The 12417-nt window shown below is 39.0% G+C and overlaps 1 protein-coding gene across 3 annotated transcripts in view; it reads left to right on the forward strand.

Annotated features, from left to right (window-relative positions):
• Positions 1 to 12417, forward strand: part of SMAD1 (SMAD family member 1) — an 82409-nt gene that overhangs the window by 25402 nt on the left and 44590 nt on the right. The window contains exons 1-2 of one of the 3 annotated variants that reach the window (XM_027567449.1): positions 5447 to 5663; positions 9952 to 10528. In XM_027567449.1, the coding sequence (XP_027423250.1) occupies positions 10129 to 10528 (400 nt within the window). In that variant the 5' untranslated portion in view covers positions 5447 to 5663; positions 9952 to 10128. Of the gene's footprint in view, positions 1 to 5446; positions 5664 to 5746; positions 5987 to 9951; positions 10529 to 12417 lie in introns of those variants that run through there. The other 2 variants (XM_027567450.1, XM_027567448.1) reach the window with 2 other exon arrangements.

A 12417-nucleotide genomic window follows, 5' to 3' on the forward strand; every position in this document is an offset into this window, starting at 1 on the left:
AGAGAGACCACATCTCAGCAGCTCTTGCTGGCTTGTCCTTCAGATCACACCTAAGGGACTGGAAGAGAGGCTGTTGGTGCCTGTGTTCTAAAGGCACCAGTACCTGCATGATTGCATGATGAAAACTAGCTTTCAAGAGCTGGTCCTCTCTTCCACCTTCATCCCCTAGTTTCTCCAGATTTGGAAAATTAGTCTCTGAAAAAAATTTTAATGAAAAAGAGGCAGACTAGCTATTCTGTGTCATCAGTCTCACATTTAGAAAGTGGGGAAGGGTTTGGAAGTAACTGAAACGGGCTGAATAAGAAACTCAGGAAAGTTGAAGTCTGTCTTCTGGGTGTTTGGGCTTCCCTGGAGGCTCAGCTGGTAAAGAATCCGCCTGCAATGCAGGAGACCTGGGTTCCATCCCTGGGTTGGAAAGATGCCCTGGAGAAGGGAAAGACTACCCACTCCAGTATCCTGGCCTGGAGAATTCCATGGACTGTATAGTCTGTGGGGTCGCAAAGAGTCGGCCACGGCTAAGCAACCTTCACTTTTCTGGGTGTTTGTGCCAATAGGGCATTGCTGCTGCTCCAAGACCAGCAGGATTCCTCTGTGAGCTGCAGTGGGCATTCATGTTGCTTTCTTGTATAGGAGCTATAAATACGTATATTTATAGCTTATAGATATATACACACCCACATATATATACACACTCGTATATGTATTTCCCCCCTAAGGACTCAGTCAAGGTAGAGTTCCTTTTAGCCCAACTTCTGAGCAAAGAAGTAGGTGGTTTAAAAAGTGCTTTCAAGTCTGTCGAAGAGATAGGTTTTAGTCATCTAAACAAGAATATTTCTTGTTCTAGATTTTTTTCCCTTCCTTTTGATTAGTGGCAAGCTTTATTTAGCTGCGTTTGACCTGTTTGGAATTGGGAAATGTTGAATGAAAGTTGAGGGCTAACTTCTTGTTTGATATAAGAAAAAGAAAGGCAGAGGGACTTACAGGACAAGTATCTCAAAAACCACGTGAGTTCCTAGTTGGAATAACCGGGAAAAGGAAACATTTGAACAGATGATTTGTTGAAATCAGATCACAGATCATTGTTACTTTGGGGTCTTTCTGAGACTGAGATAGCTAGAGAAAACCCGTCTCTCTCTCTCTTTTTCCTGATTGGGATGTCATTGTACTTGTGTAGAACTTTATTTTCCTCCCCCTTGCCTTAAGAGTAGATGATGGTGTAGCATTTTCCTTAAGGAGCTGTGTGATCGATGCTCCATGATGCTTTTATTCAGAGCTGTTTGGAGTTGGTGCTGCTCCGGTTGTGTCCTGTCTGTTCCCAGAGTACTCTCTCTGCCTGTCTTCATTACTGGTTTTCCTGGTCCCCTTCCTAGGGTTGATTTTCCAGCTGGAAATGTGAGTGTGTGTGTGGCTTCAGCCTTCCTGTTCAGGCAGTCTGTGGGGTGTCTTTGGTTCTGCTTTGAAGTAATAGGTATTTTAGCTTTATCCAAAGCTTGGTAGTTTCCCAATTCTTCATAACTTTTCATTAATTCTGTAGCCTAATTTTATTTAGGCCTGTTTGGTATGGTTCTCCCCTTCTTTCTGTGAATTCTCCATCATACTCTTCCCAGCAAAGCTCATGACAGTTCTTGGATTCTTGGCTTAAATGGGTTGCTCGTTATGTTTTAAAATATATGCTAGCATTGAGTCTCTGGAATATTTTTCTTTGCGGGCCTTCATCTTTTTAAGCATTTTCAACCCAAATCTGTAGTGTCCAGTCTGTGATTCTGTGGTTTCTATGAGTGTCAGGAATGTTTGGGTGTCTGTTTTATCCTTCTTGGGAATCATCATTTGTTTTGAGGAGTCTGCTCTTGGTTAGGAGTATATATGGAGAAGGAAATGGCAACCCACTCCAGTATTCCTGCCTGGAAAATCCCATGTACAGAGGAGCCTGGTAGTATATGGTCCTATGGGGTCGCAAAGAGCCAGACGTGACTGAGCAGGAAGTATGTCATTGACATTAGTACCTAAATGAAATAAAGCAGGTTAAAAAAAAATAGTCCATTTTGGAGTAATGAAAAGTTACATTACAGATTTCCTGGTATGTTCACTTTTTGACCCTTTTTGATGTTTTAATTCAAGTATCTCAGGAGGTAAAAGTTCTCATCGGACCTTGAATCCTATCTAAAATTGAATGTTAGGATAGAAAACACCTTTCTACAGTACTAATTAATATTGCCGCCAGTCACTTTATGCAATACACCTCTGAGGTACTTCCCATTTCCATGGCATTCTAGTGAGGTGTATGGTGAAATAATTTAGACATGAGAACTACTAAACTACAGGAATCATATAGTTTGCTTATGATTTCTCAAAAGCCCCTCAGTCGCTCTTTGAGAACTGGAGTCTTTTTCTGTTTCTTCACAAGATCATCAGTTTAAGAAGAGCTGGTGGTATAAGTCAGGAAATACACATGCAGTTTATTTAGTTACTTGGAGGTACTTTCTCTAGCAAAATGGATCAGACTTTTTCAGAGAAAGATAATCTTTACAAAGTTGTCTTCTTTCTCAAGTAACTTATCCAACGGTTAAACAGTTCTAAAGCGAAGTTAATCAATATCCCATACTTTTAGTTCCTTGATTCTTTTGATTTTTATGCCTTGATGTTTTACCATTAGAGTTAAGACAGTAATGAACCAAAGAACAAGAGGTTGGGGGCCGGGGTGAGTCTCTTGCTTCACTGACAATAGACCATTTATCTACTTTTTTTAAGGCACCTGGAAGGAGTCTTTGATACTTCCCCCCAGTGGCTTTTGGAGCCCATATTTTATGCTGAACAATTCAGTTATTCCTCAGTATTTAAAGGGATCATTTATTTTGTCTAGTTCACTGAATTCATGCCAGTGCACAGATTGTAACAGCACTAGTCTGAAGCTGCAGAGGGCCATCGTCTGTCCCCTCTTGTGCTTTTCTTGATTTGTAGTGCTTGGTAGCTTGTAGTGCTTGGTAGCCCCCAACCCCTACCCCACCCCCACCCCCATGTCTTTTTATCGTATCTTCAGATACAAATTAGAATAATTTTCCTTTAAAACTTTCAGTGGGAATCTGGGATCTGAGGTATTGCATGGCAGAGAGTGTATTTTGTTGATATTCACACAGTTGGATAATTACATGTTTCTTCACTAGATGAGGCAGAGATGAAGAAAATGCTCCTTGTGCAATTGGCTAATGAGGGTTCCTTTGAATGTAGAGCAAGTTCACACAGCAGTTAAAGTTATTTTACAGCTTTTTGCTTTTTTTCTTTTCACGTTAAGGAATACCACATAAGTTGCAGAATTCGATAGCCGTGTCAAAAGGAGCATTATAAGCGTATTTTTCGCATTTGGTTCTGGTAGTGCCAATAGAAATCCTTTCCATGAGTGAGACTCCATAGGGAAAGGTACTGACTTTAGAAGCCTGTCTTAAACTGCATTTTTATTACGTCCTAAATCGGGTCACACTGTAAGTCTAATCTGATTTTTAAGTAGACTTTGTATGTGGCTTGAATTAATGAATTGAGGTGGTTTTTTTTGTGTGTCATTTGCAAATATTTTTGTATAGAGGCTTTTTAAATTTTTTAAAGTTACAGATTTTCATTAAAGAATGTCTGAAAAGTTTTAACAAGTAGGAACGAGAGAGACTTAACCTTCCAAACCCAGCCACTGTTAAATAATATATTTACATAGTTGTTCAAGCTATATACACAGTTTTGTATTCTGCTTAGGGTTTTTTCCAAGTTATCATTTTTATGAACATAATTTTTAAGGACTACATGATATTCTTTTGAGTGGGCTATACTACAGCTTCCTTAACTATTTTCCAATTTTTAGATATTCATTTTTTTTCCTTACAGTAAAGAATACTCTGATGAAAATCATCGTGCAAAAACAGTTTTACATTTTCAGTGCAGAATATTTCCTTAGTGTACATTTCTAGAAGTGAAGCTACTGGAACAAATCTCACCCTTTTTTTAAGATTTCTTGGGGGTTCTTTACCAGTTGAAGTGCTTTTTCTTCTTTGTCAGTGTGAAATGTTTGTATTTGGAGAAGAGGGAAGGAAATCTCTGTTTGCTGACTCATGTTTTTATTTTGCGCTTTAAACTGATAAGGCCACTTAGCTCTTGACATAAACTAAAGCAGGAAGTACCAAAAGGGGCAGAAAAAAATGAGTTGTCTTGCCAAGGCCATCGTGTCATGGACTCTTGAGTTCCTGATGGGAGGTGGGTTACTTGTTTCACTTGAATATAAAAAAAAGTGCTTAACCCAAGGAGGCAAAAATCAGTCATCAACCTGTGTTTTGTTTCATATGCACATTTACATGCAAGAGTTTATGATCTTGTCATTTTTTAATTTCTTAATATTTTTAGTGGCATCAACCCCCCGCCCCCAACAATTGGCCCCAACAGTGTTTGGAGGCAGTAGCAGGGTTTGTTGTTTGTTGTTACTTTACAGGGAGGCCTGGTGTGCTGCAGTTCATGGGGTCGCAGAGAGTCGAACACAACTGAGCGAGTGACCTGATTAACAATGTTGTGATTCAGTTTTTTGATGTTGTTTTTGTTCCCTGGGCGGAGAGGCCTTCTATATTGAGGATGTCACCTTAGCTATCTTTCTAAAACATGAATCTAAACACACTGGTGCTCTGATTTAAAACCTTCCGTTTGCCCACGGGATAATAGGTATCATAGGCCCTTCACAGTCTTGCCCCGCCCTTATCAGCCTTGTATCATCTGCATCAACCTTGAACCCTAGCATTTCCCTGATGTCTGTTAGAACTACCAATTTAGAAAAGTGGTTTAAAAATTGAGGCTCTAGAGCCAGAAACATGGGTTCCCTCTCTGGCCCCACCACTTACAACTGTGCACATAAACCTTGAACAAATTAATTAACTTTTCTGTATTTCACTTTCCTTACCTGTATAGTAAGGAACGGAGAAGGCAATGGCACCCCACTCCAGTACTCTTGCCTGGAAAATCCCATGGACGGAGGAGCCTGGTAAGCTGCAGTCCATGGGGTCGCTAAGAGTCGGACACGACTGAGCGACTTCACTTTCTCTTCTCACTTTCATGCACTGGAGAAGGAAATGGCAACCCACTCCAGTGTTCTTGCCTGGAGAATCCCAGGGACGGGGGAGCCTGGTGGGCTGCCGTCTATGGGGTCGCACAGAGTCGGACACGACTGACGTGACTTAGCATACCATAGCATAGTAAGGAAAACAGAATGCTCCCTTAAAGAGGCTTTGTCACAAAGTTTAAACTAGGTAATAAAGGGAACAGTGTCTCTCATGTAATGATGACTCCAAATATTAGTTCTGTTGTTTTGCAAAATTCTGCTCATCCTGTAATGATATTTCTTCTTTGGAAAGACTTCCTGAAATCCCTGGAATTAATTGTTCCTTCCTTTTCTTCTCTCCTTTTCTGCTTTTATGTATAGTCGTGCATCGTTTTTCCCTGCGGTAGAGCTTTTGTGACACAGCGTGGTGGCTGGTTCTTGGTTGGCACATGCGCAGTACAGGGGCCGCCTCTTCTGTTCCCGCACTCAGAGTTCACCTTGTTCTACTCGTGGAACTCCTTTCCTGCTGAGACCTGCACTTGCCTCAAGACTGCTCAGCACAGTCCTTGAACTTGGCATACGGGGAGCCAGTTCGCTAACCGTGAGTTCACTGTTAACACAGTGGCTCTTCAGGATGGAGCATCTTTGTCTCTGGCCTCAGTGGGGTAGCCAAAGTACTTAGCAGGCACTCAGTGCAACTTCGTTGAATGAATGTCGATTCCAGTAGTTAAAGCAAAGGTCTGAAATTGTGGTCCTCAACCCCCACCTCCACCGCCACACACACACCTTCTAGGATAAATCCATCAGTTCTAGAGTTTAAAATAGCCCCAAGTGATTTTGATAGAAACTCACCCCCTCAATTTGAAAACTATTGACTGAAATATAAAAACGCAGCTTTTGGAGTTGAAGAAGAGGACATACAGGGTAAGGAGAAATGTATTCTGTTGATAAATTGTTACTAGAGGACAAGGAAAAAAAGTTGTCTTTCTCGTTCTTTTGCACAATTAACCTTTAGTAAAAGTAAATAATTATTTCAGGAGGTACACTCTGACCAAGTGTGACTCTTGATGATAGCATAGTGTTTTGTTTTCTCTTTTATTGTTAGACAAAAATAATGCCACTTTCAAAGAACTGATAAATCTGAGTAAAACTCTTTACAGAAGGGAACAACTGAGTCCCTGTAGCCTATTAAGTAAAGCTCCACCCTTGGCCTTCTAATTCCTTCAGGGAGCTAAATCATTCATCAAACATTTATTGAGACTCTGATGTGTGCCAGGTATAGGGCTCTGCTCCAAAGACAGAAGACAGTCAGATAGAATTCCTTTTTCCTCCAGTGAGGAAGTAACTGTTGGCATGTGCAGTTTGCTGTGACAGCAGTCCATCATAAATATCCCTTTCAGTTCTCAGAATCAGTAATGCTTTCCCCCTTTTATTCCTGTTACGGGTAATCTGTGCCTTTTCTTTTATTGATTAGTTTTGCTAGAGGAATATCTGGTTTTATTAGTATTTTCAAAGAGCCAACTTTGATTTTATTTTCCTATTTTATATATATAGATATATTTAATTTTTGCTCTCATTTCCTTTTACTGTCTTTGGGTTTAATTTGCTGTTCCTTTCTTTTTCTTTTGGTAGATACATAGAAAATTAGTTTTCAGCTGCTTTTATTTTCTAATATATGCACTTAAGATTATAAACTTCCCTCTAAGCATGGATTGAGCCACATCCTACAAGTTTGATGTGTCAGATTTTTATAATCATCCCATTTAAAATACTTTCTAATTTCCCCTATATTTTCTTCTGTGACTCACAGGTCAAAGAAGTGTAATTCTTTTCAATAACAGTATTTGGGCATTTATTCTTAGTTGTATGATGATCAAAGAGCATATTCTGTATAGTTTTATCCCTTTGATATTTGTTGAGATTTGCGTAACGGCCCATTATATGGTCATGTGTTTTTTAAAGTGCTATGTGTGGTGCAGTTGCTGGGTGCATACATGAATTGAGTCAAGTTTTTAAACATACAACCTCCTATATCTGTCAATTTTCATTGGCTTGTTTTGTCATTTACTATGTTGATCTCCCACCAAGACTGTTTGTCATTTTAACTATGTCAGTTTCTATTTTATGTATTTTGAAACCGTTACTGCTTGGATTAAAAAATTAGGATTGTGATATATTCATGGTAGAGCACCTCTTTTAACATTATGAAATGTCCCTCTTTTATCCTTGGTGATACTTCTTTCTTTGAAGTCTCTTTTGTCTGATTTGATAGCTCTGTGAACTTTTTTGTTTAGAATATGCACAGTACAGTTCTTTCCATTCTTTTTCTTTCAACTTTTCTCTGCCCTTGTATTTGATATGTGTCTCTTGTAAGTACACTATATATTTTCATTTGGCTCATTTAGTCTCTTGATTTGTAATTAATTCTTGAGACGTTGAAGATTATATCTGAATCTTACTGTTTTCTATTTGACCCACCTATTATGTACTCCTTTTTGTTCTGAGGTTTTTTTGGTTAATCATATCTTTAAATAGAATTCCATATTTTTAATTCCTCTATTACCTTTTTATTGCTTTTAAATTATTCTTTCAGTGGTTGCTTTATTATGATAGGAATTCATAATTTATATCAGTAATAATAGTTTAATGTTTTAGCATTGCCTGAGTAGTATAAGGACCTTAGAACTCTAAATTCATGGATCCCTTCTGCTTTTTTGTTATGCATTTTAATTCTGTATTTTAAACACCACAAGATGTTCCTCTAATTGTTTTGTAAAGTCAGTACCCTTATGGAACTCTTCGTTCTTTCCCGCAATTTCTTGCTTTTCCCTTGTGCTTGAGAATTCCTCCTGGAAGCCAGTTATTTCAGATTTTGTTTGTTGTAAAGCACTTTTATTTCACAATCATTTTTGAATGATTTTTTCCCCACTAAGTGTAGCGTTCTGAGTTACCAGCTATTTATTGCATTCGGCATGCTAAAGATACCATTTTACTGTAGTTTTGTTTTCATTGTTCCCGTTGAAATGTCAGCTGTCATGCTTATTGTACTCATTTGAAAGTATTGTGTCTTTTTAAAGATTTTTGTTGTAGGTTTTCAGCAATTATACCATAATATGACACATTAAAACTTGTGGATTTCTTTCTATTTCTCCTTCTTGGGACTTATAAGGCTTCATGAATCTGTGGCTAGATGTCTGTTGCCAGTTTTGGAAAGCCTTTGGCCAGTAACTTTCAATATGCATATGTCCTCTCTCACAGTTTTTCTCTCCTCATTTTCTTTCATCTTGATCTAGTCTAGTACTAAGATGATCCTAGGCTGTGTTTCTAAACACTGTCCATTTCAGTTTAGCCCTTGCACTAGGGCATACCTCTCCAAGGGTCTCAGCGGAAAACCTGGCATGTTTACCAGAATTTCTCCTTCTTGGCAAGCCCTCAACTCTGTTTTTTTTTTTTGGAGGGGGGCTCTCCTCAACACTATGAGACTCCTGAAATCTCTGCTTGGTCTTTTAGCTTCTTTCTACTTGGCTTCTTACAACGTAGCTTTGGCAAATGCCTTGAGAAGAAAAGCAGTGAAGAATGTTCAGCTTATCACTTCATCACTTTTCACATCTTTCCATATGTGGCCCCTCGTGTCCTGAGTACTTTGATTGCTCATTGATGCCTTTAAAAAGTTGGGCTTCCCCCCCCCACCTCTATTTATTCATTTGTATTTTATTCACCTTTTATAGTTGTTTGGGGAGGAGGTTGATTGGATACCTGCTACTCAATCTTAGCTGGAGTTGGTGCAAAGTTATCTTTAATCTTTTTCGCCATTTGCATTTTTATCTAGTGAAGAGTAACTGGAAGGTTTAAATGAAACAACTTGACTAAAGTATTTAGTACAGTACGTGCTCATGTGCTTCATTCATTTCATGTCAATAAAAAGCATATTTGAAAAAGCAGGGAATGAATTTCCTACCTTAATTGCCTGATAGTCCAAAGGCATAGACTTATTTACTGAATAAAGACCCTAAAATGTTGCTACATTTATCTAGTATAAATAGAATGAACTACCTTTTCTTTTAGCATGAGATACTTGAGCAAAAGAAAAACAGATGTTAAGGCTGTTACAGTTTTACTTTGTCTTGTTGCTTTTAGTTTTTGTTGATTGAGGTGTACTTTGAAATAAATATTTTAGAGCCCATGAGTGACTATAAATATAGAATATCACAGTATCTGTTGAGAACTTGAATTTTTTTTGCACTAAGGGGAATATTGCTTCTACCTCATAACTCATATAAAGAGTAGCATACTTTTTTTTAAATTGCATCTCAGTTTATTCATCTATAAAATCGCAATGATTGTATTACCTAGTTGAAATAATTATTTAAAGGGTTAAATACTGTGCTAGTCTGCTGCCATAACAAGATACCACTGATGGAGTGGCTTAAACAATAGAAATGTATTTCTTACAGTTCTGGAGTCTGTGAAGTCCAAGATGAAGGGTCCAGATAGTGTGGTTTCTGATGAGAGCTATCATCCAGGCTTGTAGGCAGTGGCCTTCTCTCTGTGTCTGCAGGTGGCCTTTCCTCAGTGGGTGCACACATAGGGCAGGAGAGAAATCTCTCCCTTCTTCTTATGAGGCCACTAATCCTCTCATGTTAGGACCCCACCTTCATGACCACATTTGACCTTAATTACTTCCTTAAAGGCTCCAGGTTCCATCTCCAAATACAGTCACACTGAGACTTCAATATGAGTTTGGGGGTGGGGGGTGCATAATTCATTCCATAGGACACTAATACATAAAATCACTTAAAAAAATACCTGGCCCATGGCAATTGTTTAATAAATTGTGATTTTATGGTACAGATGATTTTAAACACCTTTTCCCCTTTTTTCTTTTCTAGGTGCTCGCTTTGGGTTCCTTTTGGAAACACCAGGAATGGTCATTTCTACTTTTCAGGACCTCCGCACAAAGAAGCTAAGGAGAATCTTATGTAGATAAAGTGAAGCCTCTTTCACTGTCCTTTCACATTGGGGACGTCTATATTTCTCCCTCCACAAGGAGCGTGCGTAGCGCCATCATGAATGTGACAAGTTTATTTTCCTTCACAAGTCCAGCTGTGAAGAGACTTCTTGGCTGGAAACAGGGTGACGAGGAAGAAAAATGGGCAGAGAAGGCCGTTGATGCTTTGGTGAAAAAACTGAAGAAAAAGAAGGGTGCCATGGAGGAACTGGAAAAAGCCTTGAGCTGCCCGGGCCAGCCCAGCAACTGCGTCACCATCCCCCGCTCCCTGGACGGCAGACTGCAGGTCTCCCACCGGAAGGGGCTGCCTCACGTCATCTACTGCCGCGTGTGGCGCTGGCCCGACCTTCAGAGCCACCATGAACTGAAACCATTGGAATGCTGCGAGTTTCCCTTCGGCTCCAAGCAGAAGGAGGTGTGCATCAACCCCTACCACTATAAGCGAGTAGAAAGCCCCGGTGAGTGAGTCCTTTCCTGTGGACGCATTTAGCAGATTTGTGTTGTTTCTCGAAATCGTCCCTTTCCATGTTTTTTTTGTCGTTGTTGTAATTTCTAAGTATTAGGGGGAAAGTCGTGTCAGTCAGTCCTTGAAAGGGTCGTACGTTCTAACGGCATAGTCTCTAGTTAACTTTATTTCTTAGGAGCAGGGCTGTGAAAACTGTCATGGAGGCATTAATGCATCTACCTTTTCATAAATTGTTTTTTTGCTGAATTTATTTTTTGTTTCCCTTTGGTTCTGTGCATTTCTCGAGACAGAGTTAGCTATGATTTTTATTGCAAGGGAAGAAAATCGGGAAAGAAGCATGATGTTGCTGTCTACATACTTGAGGGTGGTTGCCAGTGACTTATATCACTTTATCCTTAAAAATAGCACTTTTTATCATCTCCAGTAGAATTTTGCTATGGCATACTCCCTGTGGAGGATATGAAGGAATTATGTTCTGCTGTGGAATCATTTGATACTATTACTTTATATGAGATACTCCTGGTTTTTACATGTGTGACCTTGGAGGGGGTGGAGGAAGCATAATAAAAGATATACTTTTAACATTTACTTGGTTTTGACTTAAATTAGAGTCCGCATTCTAGACAGTGGCATCAGCTGGAAAATGATTAGGCAATCTCAGGCACTTAAATATCTCAGCATCAGATTGGAATCAAATTTGTTGATGGATTAGTTATTAATAGCTGATGGTTACCAGGTGTTCCCAAATGAGGCTGTGTGTTAGATTCATGTGGCTCTCTCCCAGAAATTCTTATTCTGGCAGAGCCCAGTGATCCGTGTTTGGTTTTTTTTTTTTTGACCCATGTTTAACATGTACTCCAGATAGCGTTGATAGGGGCTATTGGATTGGTATTTGGGAACTATGCTATATCCCATAATAACCTGGTTGTCAAATAAAAAGCTTTCTGGTTTCTTATGGAATATTTATGCCATTTAAAAAGGGAATAATAAACATCTTTGTATCCACCACCCAGTTGCCTCCAGTAACTACTGTTCTGAATTTGATGGTTAGATTTGATGAACATCATTCCCAGGCATGCTTTTTACTGTTGTTTTATATGTATGAATCCTTGACAGGATGTACTGTTATTTTGTATATTTAAAGATATCATACAGTGATATTAGAGTATCCTTCTACAACTTGCTGTATTCATTCAACATCATGGTTTTGTGATTTCTGTATTACATACTTTAGGGTTACTTTGTCAAGGCCTGTGAAAAATCCTCAGGAGGTTTTATTTGAATTTCATTGATTTCATTTGGGGAAGGATTGACATAGTTGTGCTCTTGAGCACAATATTTTTCTAAATTTATTTAGATTTTTAAGTTTTCTCCTTGAAAGTTCTTGCACATCTTTTCTTAGATTTATCAGTATTTCTAGATGACCAGGTTTTATTGTATCCTTTTAAAAGTTACATTTTGTTACAGTGTTCATGGCTAGAACTGTATTTGATTTTTTCCAACAATCTTGATGAATTCTCCTTGTTGTAATATAGACATTCTTTTACTGCTTGTTATATCCACCATGATGTAAATTTTAATGTATAATATATACAACAGGGGTCATTCAGGTACATGGCTTTTTGATTCCCATAGTAACTTTAAGAGGTACAGAGGGAAGATTCTAATCCCACTTTACAAACGGCGAAACTGAGGTCCCTATAAATTAAGTGACCTTTGTGTCAGACAACTGAGAACTGTATTGAGAAAACATTGTGGATCATTTTTCTCCAGACCTCTCCCTCGATCCTATGACATTTCATCCTGTGCAGCAGCAGTTGCCTCCCGACTGGTGCCCCCTGCAGGGGGACTAGTGCACTACAGAGAGTGTTCTTTGGGATG

This window comes from Bos indicus x Bos taurus, chromosome 17 (assembly GCF_003369695.1).
Source record: "Bos indicus x Bos taurus breed Angus x Brahman F1 hybrid chromosome 17, Bos_hybrid_MaternalHap_v2.0, whole genome shotgun sequence".
Classification (NCBI taxonomy): domain Eukaryota; kingdom Metazoa; phylum Chordata; class Mammalia; order Artiodactyla; family Bovidae; genus Bos; species Bos indicus x Bos taurus.